The 14,281-nt window shown below is 43.7% G+C and overlaps 1 protein-coding gene across 2 annotated transcripts in view; it reads left to right on the forward strand.

Annotated features, from left to right (window-relative positions):
• Window positions 1-11,651, forward strand: part of fam222aa (family with sequence similarity 222 member Aa) — a 49,395-nt gene extending 37,744 nt beyond the window's left edge. For both annotated transcript variants that reach the window (XM_029439920.1, XM_029439918.1), the window contains one exon: window positions 4,621-11,651. In XM_029439920.1, coding sequence (XP_029295780.1) covers window positions 4,621-6,074 — 1,454 coding nt within the window. In that variant the 3' untranslated portion in view covers window positions 6,075-11,651. The remainder of the gene's footprint in view (window positions 1-4,620) is intronic.
• Window positions 11,652-14,281: the final 2,630 nt, after the last annotated feature.

Consider the following 14,281-nt stretch of genomic DNA (forward strand, 5'->3'; position numbering starts at 1 on the left):
GCACCGCTCACCAATGTACATGGTCAGAGGGGATCAAAACATGCGGTAAGTAGGGATACAGGTTTGCAGGAGTGAGTGAGGAAATGGAGAGGGCTTTTTGATGTGTTTCATCCACTAATAAGAAGAAACTTCTTCAACCTGCTCATCATTTTAGAACACTTGGAACACTAATAAATGGGAGCAAGGGCATCTCAGGCAGTTCTCTCAGACTTTTCCCTCTGCTTATTCATTTAAACCTCTAATTAAAATGCAAAGTATTCTCATGGTCCTCTGGATTTGGTGCTGCACTCTTGCACCGCCTCTGACTCCCTATCTCCTCTCCCTTTTTCTCCACTCCCCTGCTAACCCTCACCCCCCTCTTTCCACCTCACCTAACTCCCTGCTCTCATATTCTCTCTGTCTGCCTTTGCTTCTTGTGATCAACACAATTTGACCTCTCACTTGGAAGAAGTGCACAGAATTTAATGGATTTTTTACAGTCTAATCTAACCAGTTCCCTCTTTATTGCTGTTTTGTACCCAGTGGACCTCATCTTTACCAGCCCTCCACCACCTCCTCCACCCTCACACCAAGAAAATTAGTTCATCAGAATTCAAAATGTACTTCTGGCTAATTAAAGGAGTGTTAATTGAGTGTTCAGAATTGGGTACCCCTTTCACCAAACACACACACACACGCGTGCATACACACAAGCACACATGCAATCACACTAACGACACTGGGTACACCAAGGACGTTGCGCTTGGGGAGTTTCATGCCAATCAAAAATGGAGAGAAAGGAGAGTGCCCATCCTCCAAGTGAAATGGGATTTCTAGATCATATCATGGCCTACTGCAGCTCAGTCCTGCTCTGTGCTGCCATGTTATCCCATCCCAGCCTTGCTATCTCTGTCTGACCGCTGGAGAGTGTAACACTGCACAGATAGCCTCTCTCAATACGTGCATCGTGCTAATGAGGGGTGGCATTTAGAGATGTGCTGCTCTGACACATGGGCATTGTGTGCCAGGCTCTGGGTGATTAAGGACGAAGGTCAGCCCATTAATTGCCTTCCTGCCATCTCCGCTCCCTGGCGCGTGATCTCTCAGAACTAATGCATGTGTTTGCTTGAGCTTTTATCTCATCTCCAATGCAGTTCAATCATATGCTTGGTTTGTTTACATTCCCTTCATGTGAAAAAAAATGTTTTCTTGCTTATTGTTAAAGCAGTGCTCGCCCAGGTTTCCCAGTTAATTTACTATAAGCTGTTTCATGTGCTTGTGAGTGCACATAGACTCCTGCTCACAGGAAGGGAAAAACCATATTCTTCCATCCCCAGGGAAATAATTAATCCTTACAAGGCTGTCGCATGTCGAAATGAAGCGAGTGTGAAGCATTTAGCCCAGGAGGCATTGCAGGCTGTCGCCCGCACAGGCACCTGTTGTTGTCCCTGCCCTACATTTCATGAGAGAGGGCTGAGCAGAGGATAACAACATGCTTCACTGATGGCAAATGAGACACACAACTGCAGATGCAGATTTGTGAGTGTATGTTTTACCCTTTTTTTTTTTTTCTGTTTTCGTGCATTGCATTTGCAAGCACGGCCACGCTGGAGAGTGTGCACAGGTGCAGGAAACCCCCTACCTTATGAGGAGGTGAGGGCTCACACAAAGGAGGCAGTGCTGGCTGCCTCAGATGGTGTTTATCAGCCAGCACCATCTGTATGCTGCTCATAGCTATGATCTACTGCAGCCTAAACCAATAAGTCATAGAGTGCCAGCCTAAAAAGAGACTCTCTCCTTTAACCTCCATGTCCTCACTTATAGACTTACTGCTCTGGAGGAGAGAGATGTGGAGACCCTGCACATCAACTACACACAGTGTAACACTGTATGTATGGAAGTGAAATTACACCCCGGTTTGTGGCCATACTTACTGTAATCAACTTTGCCATAAAATGTATACCATGGAACTTTTTATTGAGGAGGCTGGAATCAGAAGCATCCAGATGCTCATTTGCCTCCTCCTCCTCTTCTTCCCTTATGCCTGTGGCTTCTAATAACCGGAAGCCTTTGTGGAGCTGAGATGGGTTTTGTAGTTCTGAAAGGCCTCTAATCCCTGTGGCCTGTGAAGTGTGAAACCCTTTGATGCCAGGTTGGTGTGCCAAAGGCTCTGCCTATTGACAAACAAGGGCCAAGCTGGGAAAAGACTGAGAGAGAGGGCTTTCTCGTCTCTCTCAGAAGAAATGCAGGCTCAGGCATGGAAAATATGGACTCAGTCAGTGAGAAGGAATAGAATTAGCCACCCTTAAATGAATTTCCTGGCTGTTTTTATAGTTTTTTCCTCACGTGGCAGTAATTAGGTGGAATGATGGGCATATTGCAGCTCGTAGGGGCGGCAGGGCACAGACCCTATCTTTCCTCATTTAGGCCATGTGATGATCAAAGATGTGTTTTTTTTTCCGCCCTCATGTAAAGAAGATCATAAAAAATGCTGCCATCCCATTTGCATGTGGACCAGCCATATGCTTTGAAATGAGCATGTTTTTATCTTCTGAGCAAATTAAATAAGTCTTCTGTCAGTTTTCCACTGCAAGTCAAAACATCAAAGCAAATGGCACTGCTGTCACCGGGGAAGCAGAGCTTTCCCTCAGTAAGGTTGGTTAGATCTCTGATAGGCTGGACTGGCACACTCAGCCTTGCCCATTAGGATGGCACCAGGTTCTGTCATTCTGATTTAAGTAATTAAATCTAGGCTATTTTTACACATTTTAATAATAATTTGATGTACAGTGTTTCTGATTTAGAAAGCCTGTTGTCTGCAGAATAAACCAAACTGACTGAAATAGGTCTTGTACCTAATTTGGCTTGGGATATTCACACTCTCTCCCCTCCGCTGTTAAATTCCCAATTTATTTCTTTTATGATATGGATCTTGTAGATTTAATCATTTTCACAGTTGGAGACCCTAGGGTTGTTGAAATGAACTCCCCATGCTATCTGTAATGGGAGCAAAGAAATGAGAATTGTGACTACTTGGCTGTGGAGTCCCTTTAAAATGAATTTGCAATCGGAGAGGAAATGGAGTGAGTCCTAGTCACAGCCTGCACCCTGCAGACTCCTTAGGTCGCCAGGACATTTGCTGACGGCACAGTTATGGCAGTTAATTTTTGTGCGTTTTGTTAGCTTTTGCATAAAAATGTCATTTTTGAAGGGGTTGCAAGTCATTTGTGGCAGCTGATATATTGCTTGTAAATTGAGTTATTTTTCCTACCCCCCCACCCTTTTTGTTACACTGAGCTAAGTAGCCATGAAATTGCCTGAATAATGTCGTTTAAATCCAATCTCACTGCGGCCTCTCACCTCCATGCCCAGCCCCCAAACAATGACACATGGTGGGGTTTTTAGAAATTGCCATTTTCCTGTTTGCCACCTCAATTCACAATGGCCCAGCCTTGGCTCATTGAGCGAGGGCCATTGCTTGTCTCACTCACCACATTCACTACTGAATTAAATTTTGGGTTTGGATTGTTTTCATATGGCAAACAGTACCCAGCATTTACATTTATAGCACTGTCTTTGTACCTGTCTTTTGTCTGTTCTGTCATCTGTAATATATGATAAATACATGTAATAACAATCTATATTACAAAAGCCATGTTTTTGCTACTCTTCATCATTCAAATATTTCATAGTCACACATGTGCTAACCATTAGCATGTCTTTGGTTTGATATATTTACTCTCAACAATGATGTGTTTCTGTCTTTAAATGCTTTTCAGCGTGTTTTCGTGACCAATTTTCAGTTTTATCTTTGACCAAGTTTGCAAATAGCAGCACTCTGGCAATCTTGACTTGGCTCCGGTCTGATGTAGTTCACTTTAGCCAGGCTAGTGATTCCCCATAGATGTTTAATTGTTTTTCTTGTGAGGGCCTCTTCACATACTCCTGGATTGAATACATGTGGAAATGATATGGCCATGGGTAAGACTCAGTAAGTGATGCCACTTATAAATCTCAAATGTGCCACTGCAATTAAACAAGCTTTTGTCCCCTCCCTTCGTCCCTGCTTGCCTGGTATCCAGGGCTAACCCAATTCAATGCTAAAGAGAGTCCGAATTATTTTCACAATGCACGGATTTAACAGCGCCTAAGGTACCAGGCTTTGACAGAATGAGTTTTTAAAAAGATCCATTTGCCTAGGGATGAACTTCCACAGGAGGATGTGAAAATGAGATAGAAAGAAAGCTCAAATGTAGGAGGGGAGTGATGGAACATAAATGAATGTAGGTCCTGATTTACTATTTGCAAACTCTGTTTTGGGTTGTTCTGCAGTATATACGCTGTTTGCATCTGGTTTTATTCACCTGCTCTTGTAGAACACTCACATTATTCAGTCTGCTTTAGATGTAGTCACTGTAATGCTGCCAGGTGTTACTGTTGCAACAGAGTACGGGTTATTGCGATTGATTGTGATTGATTGATCTGACTTTGTGGCTGCCATTGCTGTTGGCTCCTTCGATATTTTTGGTAATTAAACTCAGGTCTGCTGTTCTGCACCACATGCACCCATCTAGTTTATTATTTATTTATTTATCTCAATCGTTCATTTCACTCATACTTTTCTCTCTGTTTGTCTTGCAGGTGAGCTGGTGGTGCCCATACATTCTCCACGCTACCCCACTGCGGCAGAACTTGATGCTTATGCTCAGAAGACGGCTAACAGCCCTCTGTCCATCAAGATCTTCCCCACCAACATCAGGGTTCCCCAGCACAAACACATTAATCGGACTGTGAATGGATATGACACCACAGGGCAACGCTATAGTCCCTATGTCAACACAGGGGGGCACCAGGGCCTGCTCGGCATCATGCAGACCTCCCCGTCGTCGTCATCATCAGCCACCTTTTTCCCTACAAAAGGTGTTCTCAAGAACTCTGAAGGCAGACGGACTAAGCTCTCTCCAGCCCATATAGCAGTTGCCCCATACCCGCCCCCTAGTAGTAGCACTTTAGCCAGTGGCCACGGCCAAATGGTATACCACACTGGGCCCTCAAAGCCTCCAGAAGGACCTTTACTGTCGGTTCCCCCAAATGTCACTGTAGCTGGCTCAGTGATTCCTGTAACAGGGGGTCGAGGCCTGGCCCTGCCCGCACAGTCCAACCTCCCCTCCATCCAGAGCATCATCTACCAGATTAACCAGCATTGCCAGGCCCAGGCTCTGCAGCAGGTGTGCCAAGGGGCTGCCACTGCACCGTCTAATTCCAGCCCCTCCAAGCAGGGCACAACTGTCATGGGGGTCTCTTCTAGCTCCTCAGGTGGAGGCTACGTGGTGGGAATGGGTCCCCAGTCTAATATGGTGTACACAGGGCCAGGGCTGCCGGCTCAAAATGCAGAGGCGATGAAGACTGGTGTGTACGCAGATGGTATGGACTACATCCTTTGGCAGAAGCAGCAGCAGCAACAACAACAGCAGCAGCAGCAGCATCAACAGGCTGTTCTCCGCATGTACAGCGGAGGTAGCGGAGGAGGGGGTGCCATCAGCAAGTCCCCCGAAACATGTGTTCCAGGGGGAGGGATTATGGCGGCACAAGTATCCTCTTCTTCCTCTAGACCTTACCACCTGACAGTGAGTGCCAGCGGAGGAGGCGGGATGGATAAAGTCAGCTCTTCCCCTTTGAACTGTATGGGTATGCATGGAAATTTCTCAGTGGGTCAATACTTTGCACCGCCGTGGAACAGTGTGCTGGTGACACCTGACAGTGACTGCTACAACCCCCAGGAGCTTATGGCCACCTCTACAGGAGGGCCCGTCACGGGGCACAGAGAGATGGGCTACCCCCACCACCATCACCACTACCACCATCATCACCCTGCTATAGACAGCGGGGGAGGTATGTGCTGCAGCCTGCCCAGCAAGACCTTGTGCAACACATCGGTGCTGAGCAGCAGCTTGCAGTCTCTGGAGTACCTGATCAACGACATCCACCCACCCTGCATCAAGGAGCAGATGCTTGGCAAAGGCTACGAGACTGTGTCTGTGCCACGTCTGTTAGACCACCAGCATGCACACATCCGCCTCCCTGTTTACAGATAGAGGGGGAAGAAGAGGAGGAAGAGAATCAAGAATTGTGAATTTGTGAAGAAAATCAAAGTTAAAGAACAGCAATGTTTTTTTCTGGGTACTGATTGTTGAGAGTGGCGCTGCTTTAACTAGTGTGGGAGCTTAGAGGAGAGCAGTTGTTGTGCTGTGCGACCCTAGGTTTGGTGTTTCAAGGCAGGCTGTGGGAATCCCAAATATGAAAGGTGGTAGTGATTGCCATAGGGAGAGAAAAAGGGATTTCAAGATTCTCCAGATGTTCTATTGTGTGGTTTGCCAATAGGAATTTTGGATTGATTTATTTTTCTTCTGTTTTTTTTGTTCTTGTTTTACTTGCCTGAAGTTTTTGATGAGAATCATAGCTTGACATGAAGTGCGTACGGCACTTGTATCCCCCTTCCAAATATTAAGGATGAAGCTACTGTGTAGGTTGTCACTGAAAGGGTCTTAAAAGGGCCGAAGTTTAGGGCTGCTTTCAAAATCCCAAACTCTGTAACAGTACACACATAAACACACACGTAGACAAACAAATACAGATACACAATATACTGATACGTGAGGAGACTAAAATTATACTCGGGTGTGTATGTACAAGGATCATAAGGTTGAATTAAAATAATAGTACAATATTAGTTATTATTGCTGTTATAATTGATACATAAATTGCACTGCTTGAATCTTGTTAACTTTGAAGTTTGGAATTGGGTAGTTTGGATATGATATATTTAAGAAACTTGAAAAACTTGAACCTATTTTTTGTTGTTTTATATATTTGTAGGTATAATATATGCATTGGCTGCTATGGGGAAAAGTGTCTCAAATGCTTTTTTTTTTCTTTTTTTTCAATTTTGTTTTTATGATTTAATAATTCCTCCTCAAGCTGATGTGCAGTATCTTATGTCCTGGTGTGAGGCATAGTCGCTGCTTTGGTTCTGTAAGAACCTGGTCTGAGAGCTCTTTTTTCCTAACCAACACTGGAATCTACAATAAATCTTGAAACATTTATTTAAAAAAGAAAATGTCGCAAAAAAAAACAAACATGAAAAAGAAATGTTACAATGAAGAATGTGACTGGGAGGTTATTTATATAACCTCATGTGTATGTTTATGCGTGTATGTTGCCGAGTGCATGCGCGCGTGTGCATTTTAGTTTGTGTTCTTCAAAATCCTCAGACTTTTTTTTTTTTATTGTGTCATTATAAGATTTCTACCACCAAGACTGAAAAACTGATTCACCAGTCCCATAAACATCATATCTGAGTAATGTACAGGAGATATTTTGCAAATCTCGCTCCCTTTTATCGGAGTCTTTAGATATTCTTTGGAGTTTAAGTAGAGATCAAGTTCTCACATGACTCCTTTCTAACTGTAGTTACAGTGCTAAATATCCTACTTCTGTCAAATGTTATCATAATGGCAGAAAGAGGTGGGAACAAATGGAAGTCCTATTTTGGGGATAATATTCACCCCTGACCCTGCAAACATACAAAACGGAAACAATCATGCCCTGTCCTCTGGCATCACATGAAATGAGACTGGGCTCACTGCGTTCCCTTGTCCGTTTCAGCCCCTGGTTGGGATACATTTAGCCAGGGCCAGTCTTAACTTAATGATTCAGAGCAGTGAAATATTTATTATGACTGAGATTCCCTTGAATGTACTGCACTTAAATTGCTGCGATGTTTGCCTTGTGGGACTCGAGCGAAAGAGAAAAATTGGATCGGTGCAGCAGTCCTCTGGTCTTAAATTAACATTTCTTTTGTCCGTCAAATTTCAATGGTAAATTGAATTTAGTAACTGGAGAGAGGGAGCTTTGTTGTGAGGAAAATACTGGCATCAGTCTAGATTTATGAAGTGCAATTATTATGACTGTATTAACATTTTTCTCTGAGCTTACACCAAAAAATGTAAACTACAGTTGTCAATACATTCCCAATGTACCACATCCCTAATCCCTATCCTTTTTTTGTTTTGAGGTGTAAAATAAATTTCTTTAAGAATATATTCAGAAGCCACGTTTCGGCTTTGAAGTCTGTCATTATTTTTTAACGTATGTCCTCTAGAAGTCAGCGGGAAATTGGGCCCTTGTTTCAGCAGCAACTCTGAGATCCAGAACGGAGCGTGATGTGTGATGTAGATCCTTTACAGCACTGCAGTGATAAAACCTCAGTCATTGAGAAAACCTACTGTATTTAATTGATAATCTTTTAAATGTTTACACTTTGGCCATCCAAAGATAAAGGACAAAACAGCATTGTTGGAAAAAGAAAGGATTTACACATAAATACTAAACACGAAGCAGGAAATATTGTTTCTTTGAACATTTGCACTCCATAAACAGACCTGTTTTCCCCTTCGAATAACCCTTGCTTAATCTTAACTATGAGCCTTAAATGTTGATCCAATGGTGTTTGTAGACACACCACTGTCTTTGAAAGCTGACAAAGATTTCAGTGGAAAGAATACCGAGCCCCTTGGCTTAAATGTGCACAGTAAGCCTCCTTAACATTCCAGTGAAAATGTTTCATGTTGTTTCAACAGCTTAATACCCCAGCCACACTGTGATTCCAGCATATTTTCTGTCTTGTAGAAATATTTTGACAGATTTACAGATACATCCCGTCCCTAAATCCCCTTCGTTTGGCTCCTGCATCCAAGCATTAAACCCTGTCACATGATGTTGAAGTGAAGAGGAGACACTTGAGTTTCTGGTGTCTGGCCTTTCCCACCAGTGGAGGTCTGAGGCACCAGGCCTCTCTGCTAATGGGAATATTGGGTGACGCCTGGCTGCTGGACACTGCCAGAGGAGAGTATTCATTCAGTCAAAGGGTTGAAATCAAACCCTTTCTAAATAGCAAGGGATTTCCTATCGGGTACTGCGAGGAAACTGGCCATTTTGAGCCCAGTTCATCAGAATGAAACAGAGAAAAGACGACACAAAATAATGCTTTTCATTTTATTTTTTAGCTGAAATATTTAAGTCAATTCACATGTATTAAATGTAAGGTGGTATTTAGATACCATATTTGTTTTGTGGCTACATTTTGTAATGTCCAGGCTCCAAACAGTCTGCCCCCCTGGTCCTTTACACACATTAATGAGCTCCTATTGATGGGATGCATCTTAGCCCTGCAACTTTGGTCCATTCCACAATTCCTGATTTGGACAATGGACGCTTAGCCCATATTAGGATAATAGAATTAAATTTCAAATAGATTTGTGCCTGAGCTGATCCATGCACGGCTCACTCAGCTGCAGAGGCAGAGTGGCATATGGCATGTCATTATCTAAGCCCACCCTCCCCCTGTCCGGGGCCAACAGGGTTCAGCAGTGCTTAAACAAACTGAAGGCAAGGACTGGCTGGCTGGCGTTGAAGGGGAGGACAGCAGGGTTTTAAAGGGGGGGGGTTGCTAAATCACAACCTCCACAGCGTCTCGGAGGGCCTCAGCACCGCACCATGGCGCCTGGGCTCAGAGGCCTGCTTTAAAAAGCTGGGCTGTGTTTGATCGAGGGGATTTGTTTTCTGTTGGATTATACATGGTTGCTCCCTGCCTGGCTGAGGGGCCCGGTGCAATGTGACAGATCTCAGCAAAAGAAAGAAAGAGCGAGAGAGATACAGGGAGGGATTTGGGGTCAGAGGAGCCTCGAAGCATCAGTAATCAGGATAATTGCCATGTTCCTGGTGCTGGTTTCAGCCTCCCCTCCCGCTCTGCGGCCTCATATTCAGATTCGAGCTCTGAGGAAATCACATTCCTCCCTGAAAGACTTATTGTGCCTAAATTTACTAAATTCTAGTAAGTGAAATCTTCATTTGTATTTAAGTTTTTAATGCTCGGAAAAAAAGTTTTAAGTTATGTTGCCCAGGAAATGATAGATTACACCAATCAAACAGCATCTGAAGGAGGACATTTAGATCTATAACTTATCTCTGTGGCTACAGACTATCGACTGTTAACACGTTTTCAAGGGCAATGAGACGCTCGCGAGGAAGGCCTGAGGGCAAAGTGGAGGGGAATTGACTTATGCTGGTTGTAAAAATCCCTTAATAAATCCCAATGAGTCCATGAAGACATTTACACAGTGCAAAGGTCTAGTTGCATATTATGCACCTTAAATACTGTTGAGCAGGAAGGGGAGCGGACGGTCCGTTCAAAGCAGGGTCAGCTCTTTCACTCCGAAAACAGAGGGGACGTGCGGGTTGGGAGGGATAGAGAAAATAAAGGCAGCTGCTCGCTCTGTTGAGGCTTGGCGCTGCTTCTCTAACCTACAGACGACAGAGGGGGTGGGTGGGGGGAGTGACGTCCCCTCCACACCGCTTTGGTCAACCTCAGTCATGTCCCCTGGCTGCCCTTGGGCCCCTGGGGCTCTCATCTCAGAGTCCTTCCCAGCATCCCTCCTTAACGTCTGCAGAAGATAAAGTCATGAGGCCAGTCCTATCCATTTGGCTCCTACATAGCAAGAAAATACTTTAATCAATAATACAGACGGTCCTGCGGAGGCTTGTATAGTTAACCCACCAGCCTTATAGCTGTGTTGCACAATATCATTGCAAGATTTGTCTTGTTTTGCTACAGAGTTACAGCACATTGCCATCTCTATTAGTGCTACTGAATAAGTCGGTCGTGTGTGAGTAACAATTTAAATGTTGTTTTAAGCATTTATTAAATACAACACAAGGTAAAAATCAGCACAGATCACAAAACAAATCAGGATATCTTTCCAAAGGCACATCCCCACAGCTCTTTTATAAAAGGCACTGCAGCAGGTCGTAATTCCAGGAGCTTACAGCTTTTTATTTCTTCATTGTCACAACTATGTATGTTCAGCTGAAAAAGCGTATGGCCTCCAAATATTCATCTAGTTTATGTGGTGGGTATATTGCTGTATCCAATCTAAACACAAAAGTCTGGGGATTTTGCTTTTTTTCTTCCTGTTTCCTGTTTGTGTGGCTCTCAGAATGTTCCTGTGGACAAACAGGGCTGTGTTTTCCCAAATGATCTCAAATGCACCAACGCTGCCAAAGTCTGAGGGTGCCGCAACCTTGAGAAAATAATATATATGGAAATGGGAAATCTATTAAGCATCTCTCTTATTGTTCTCCTTACAGTGTTGTATTTATGTTTAAAAAAACGATTTTGTCTCCTCAGGATGAAAAAATGTAAAGAATACCTTGCTTTTTTTGAAAATGATAATATATGAGTCTTAGATTTCGAAAGAAGAAGTCTGAATATAAAGAAAGCTGTAAAATCCTTTCGTCGTGGGGTTTTCAACTTTTGAATGTGCCTACAGCCAAGCATCCCAGTGATTGCTTACCTTCTACCCTCTCTGCAGTTCTGCAACCTCCCCCTAATCTCCACACAACCATCATCTTCAATTTGCTGAAACTGCCACTGTCTCCTCTCCATCCCAACGACCACAGTAGATATTTTGTCTGTTCCCTGCTTTTTGTCAATCTCAGGACAGAAATTTCGTTATTTTATTGTAGATGGTTGCTTTTCATTTGACCTCTCCTCTCTTATGTATTATTGTTTGACATACGTAAATAAAGCAGATGACTTCTATGCCTGTCTCGTTGCTATAATCATCCGTGGTCTTTCTTCTTCTCTCTCCTTTGCTGTAAACATCTTGTTAAACCATTTCTAAGACGCGGGACGAGGCCTCACTGTAACAAAGGTAAGCATATTAGTCTTAGGATTCCCTTTGCACACCACCACCATATGTCGCCCTCTACAATCTTGTTGTTCACTTGACCTTTTTCACCTTTACAGCGTAAAGTGTATTGTGACATTACTAAGTATCATGGAAAACAACCCTCAGGATAGAAGGGGACAGCACCCGTTTATACTGTGGGGATGATTGACATTTTCCCTGGACGAGGATTTGGAGAAACTGCTCTTAAGCAGAAGCAAAGGCAAGCTAAGTATCTAATGCAATTTACCAAAGGGGCCAAGACAAGATGTCCTTTTCTGAAGCCTGGACATTCAAGTTATACAATAAGGGAACTTCAGCTGTCTCAAATAACCGTTTTTCTGAACCTATTTCGTTACAAATCAAAGCACAGCCTCTGATCTTTGTGTCTTGCAGCTCACACTCCTTTGCTTCCTACAAATACACACCAAAATGACAAAGAAACAATATTAGTGCTTTCGTTCTGCATTATATTTTCATTTGAATAGTTAATAATTAATAATCTATATTCTCATGTCAAGCTATCATAAATGCCCTAGCTTTTTTGTATAAAACAATCCTTCTTTGTAAGATTTCACCAGTACAACACGGTCTCACAACAAGTCCACTTCCTGAAGAAAGGGAACACATGCACCCAATCTAAATGTTTAGCAACACAGGTACCTTCAAGAACTTAATATTGACGCTACTTCCTCCTTTCTCTCCTCACTCCCAACCTCTCCACCCACCTAAAACATCAGATAAGCTGTAGACTGATGAGCCAGCCGCCTCCACCAGAGCGTGTGGTACTGGGAGACTGCACACTGATTTCATACACGCTCGCTCAGACAGAAAAAGAGCTCTGTGGAGCAGAAATGCTTCTCTTATTAGCAAAACTCATTCACCTGCACGCCACATTGAGTCCCTGGCAATTTCACAATAAATCATGAGAGATGCCTATGGAGGCCGGGCAGCGGGCTGATGCTCTGCCGCGGCCGTGCCCTCGCCTGTCAGTTTAGACACTGTGAATCATTTCGGGTTCAGCAGCCTCGTTTCATCTTAGATGAACTGAAAGGTCATCTCACACGCCACCTAACCAATATGTCTCTGGCTCCTCATCTCCCAGTGCTTCCAGTGATTGCTCATTCCATTTAGAAATATCACACCTTGGTGAAATCTTTCACTGGGGATTATGGAGGGAATTTCATGGAATTATTTCAAGGAAGAAAATTAGCACTGACTTAAATCTGCGGGGAGCCTGCTTTTAGCTCTTAACTTGACTTTTAGGGAATTATTCAGTGATGATCCATCCACCTTTTTTACAGCATTAGTGTTTAGTGAAAGTGTGACCAATATGTTGGGAGGTTTCCCTCTCGTCCATCTGCTGGTCTCAGGCAGACAATAAATGTTGTACTTGAAGTCATCAGAGGTGTCTACAGTCTGAGGTGTTATTTAGCGAATAAAGAATGGGTTGGCACAGGTCCAGCCTGGTATCCGCTTGAGACTCATCAGCCTAAACACCTTAGAGCTGAACTGGCTGGACAATAACTGAACAATTTGTACTGCCAATATCTAAACTACTTAGTTTACTTAAGACCTTTGGCTGAGACTGTCAACTTTCCCTTATGTGCGGTTGCTAACTGAGGGCCGTTACTTACAACATGATCCTGCTTGGCTGTCACTTTGGTTTGTTGAGACACATTTGTGGCAGTGAGCACACACATGCTGCAAGCAAGTGAGCCATTTTGTTAACAGCTCACACTTCCTGTGCAAGTGTGCGGTTCCAGAGTTGCTGACAGTGACACTTGCAGGACCGAGCCCTGCCCTACTTAACAGGCTGCGGGGAAGGAGGGCAGGCCAAGTTGTCAGCAGCGCTAGGTGCTCACTGCTTAGATAAACCTGGAGGATTAGTGGCCCAGTTAAAGTTGGGGCAAAGAGGATTAGCCTCTTCTCTGAGGTGGTGAGAGATTCCCTGTGTCCTTCAGCGCTGCTGGCCTCAGAGAGGGGAGGGAGGAGGAGGAGGAGGATGGGAGGTGAGGGGTGAAGCCCTGGTTATCATGAGTGAGAATCACCACTGTAGCATTTTAAAGAGGAAAAGGGAAGGTGAGGTGTAATGATGAAAGGTGAAAAGCAGTGAAGCAGTTCATAAATTGTTGCCAGCTTGTGGTTTCATTAGGAAGGCAGAAGCCTATAATTACTGGCCGGGTGTTACAGCGAGGTCAATGAGACCTGAGATCCACAGCAAAGAATAGTGGACTGCATTCTACAAACTATAACCTGTTAAAGGTTATAGTGCTAATAACAGTTAGCACTGACAATTCAATATTTACAGCTATAATTACATAATATATATTTGTGCCCTGGAGTTTCTGCAGGAGTAGACACAGCTAACCACCTCATCTGGGATCTTTACATGCAACACATCTAGACCTCTGCAGCCATCAGCAGGCCAGAACAGGAACTGCAAATGATCATTAACAACAGAACTCAAGATACTTGTAATACGTTTGAGAATTAGGTGGAGCAAAATGCATTTT

This window comes from Cottoperca gobio, chromosome 9 (genome assembly GCF_900634415.1).
Source record: "Cottoperca gobio chromosome 9, fCotGob3.1, whole genome shotgun sequence".
NCBI classification, from domain to species: domain Eukaryota; kingdom Metazoa; phylum Chordata; class Actinopteri; order Perciformes; family Bovichtidae; genus Cottoperca; species Cottoperca gobio.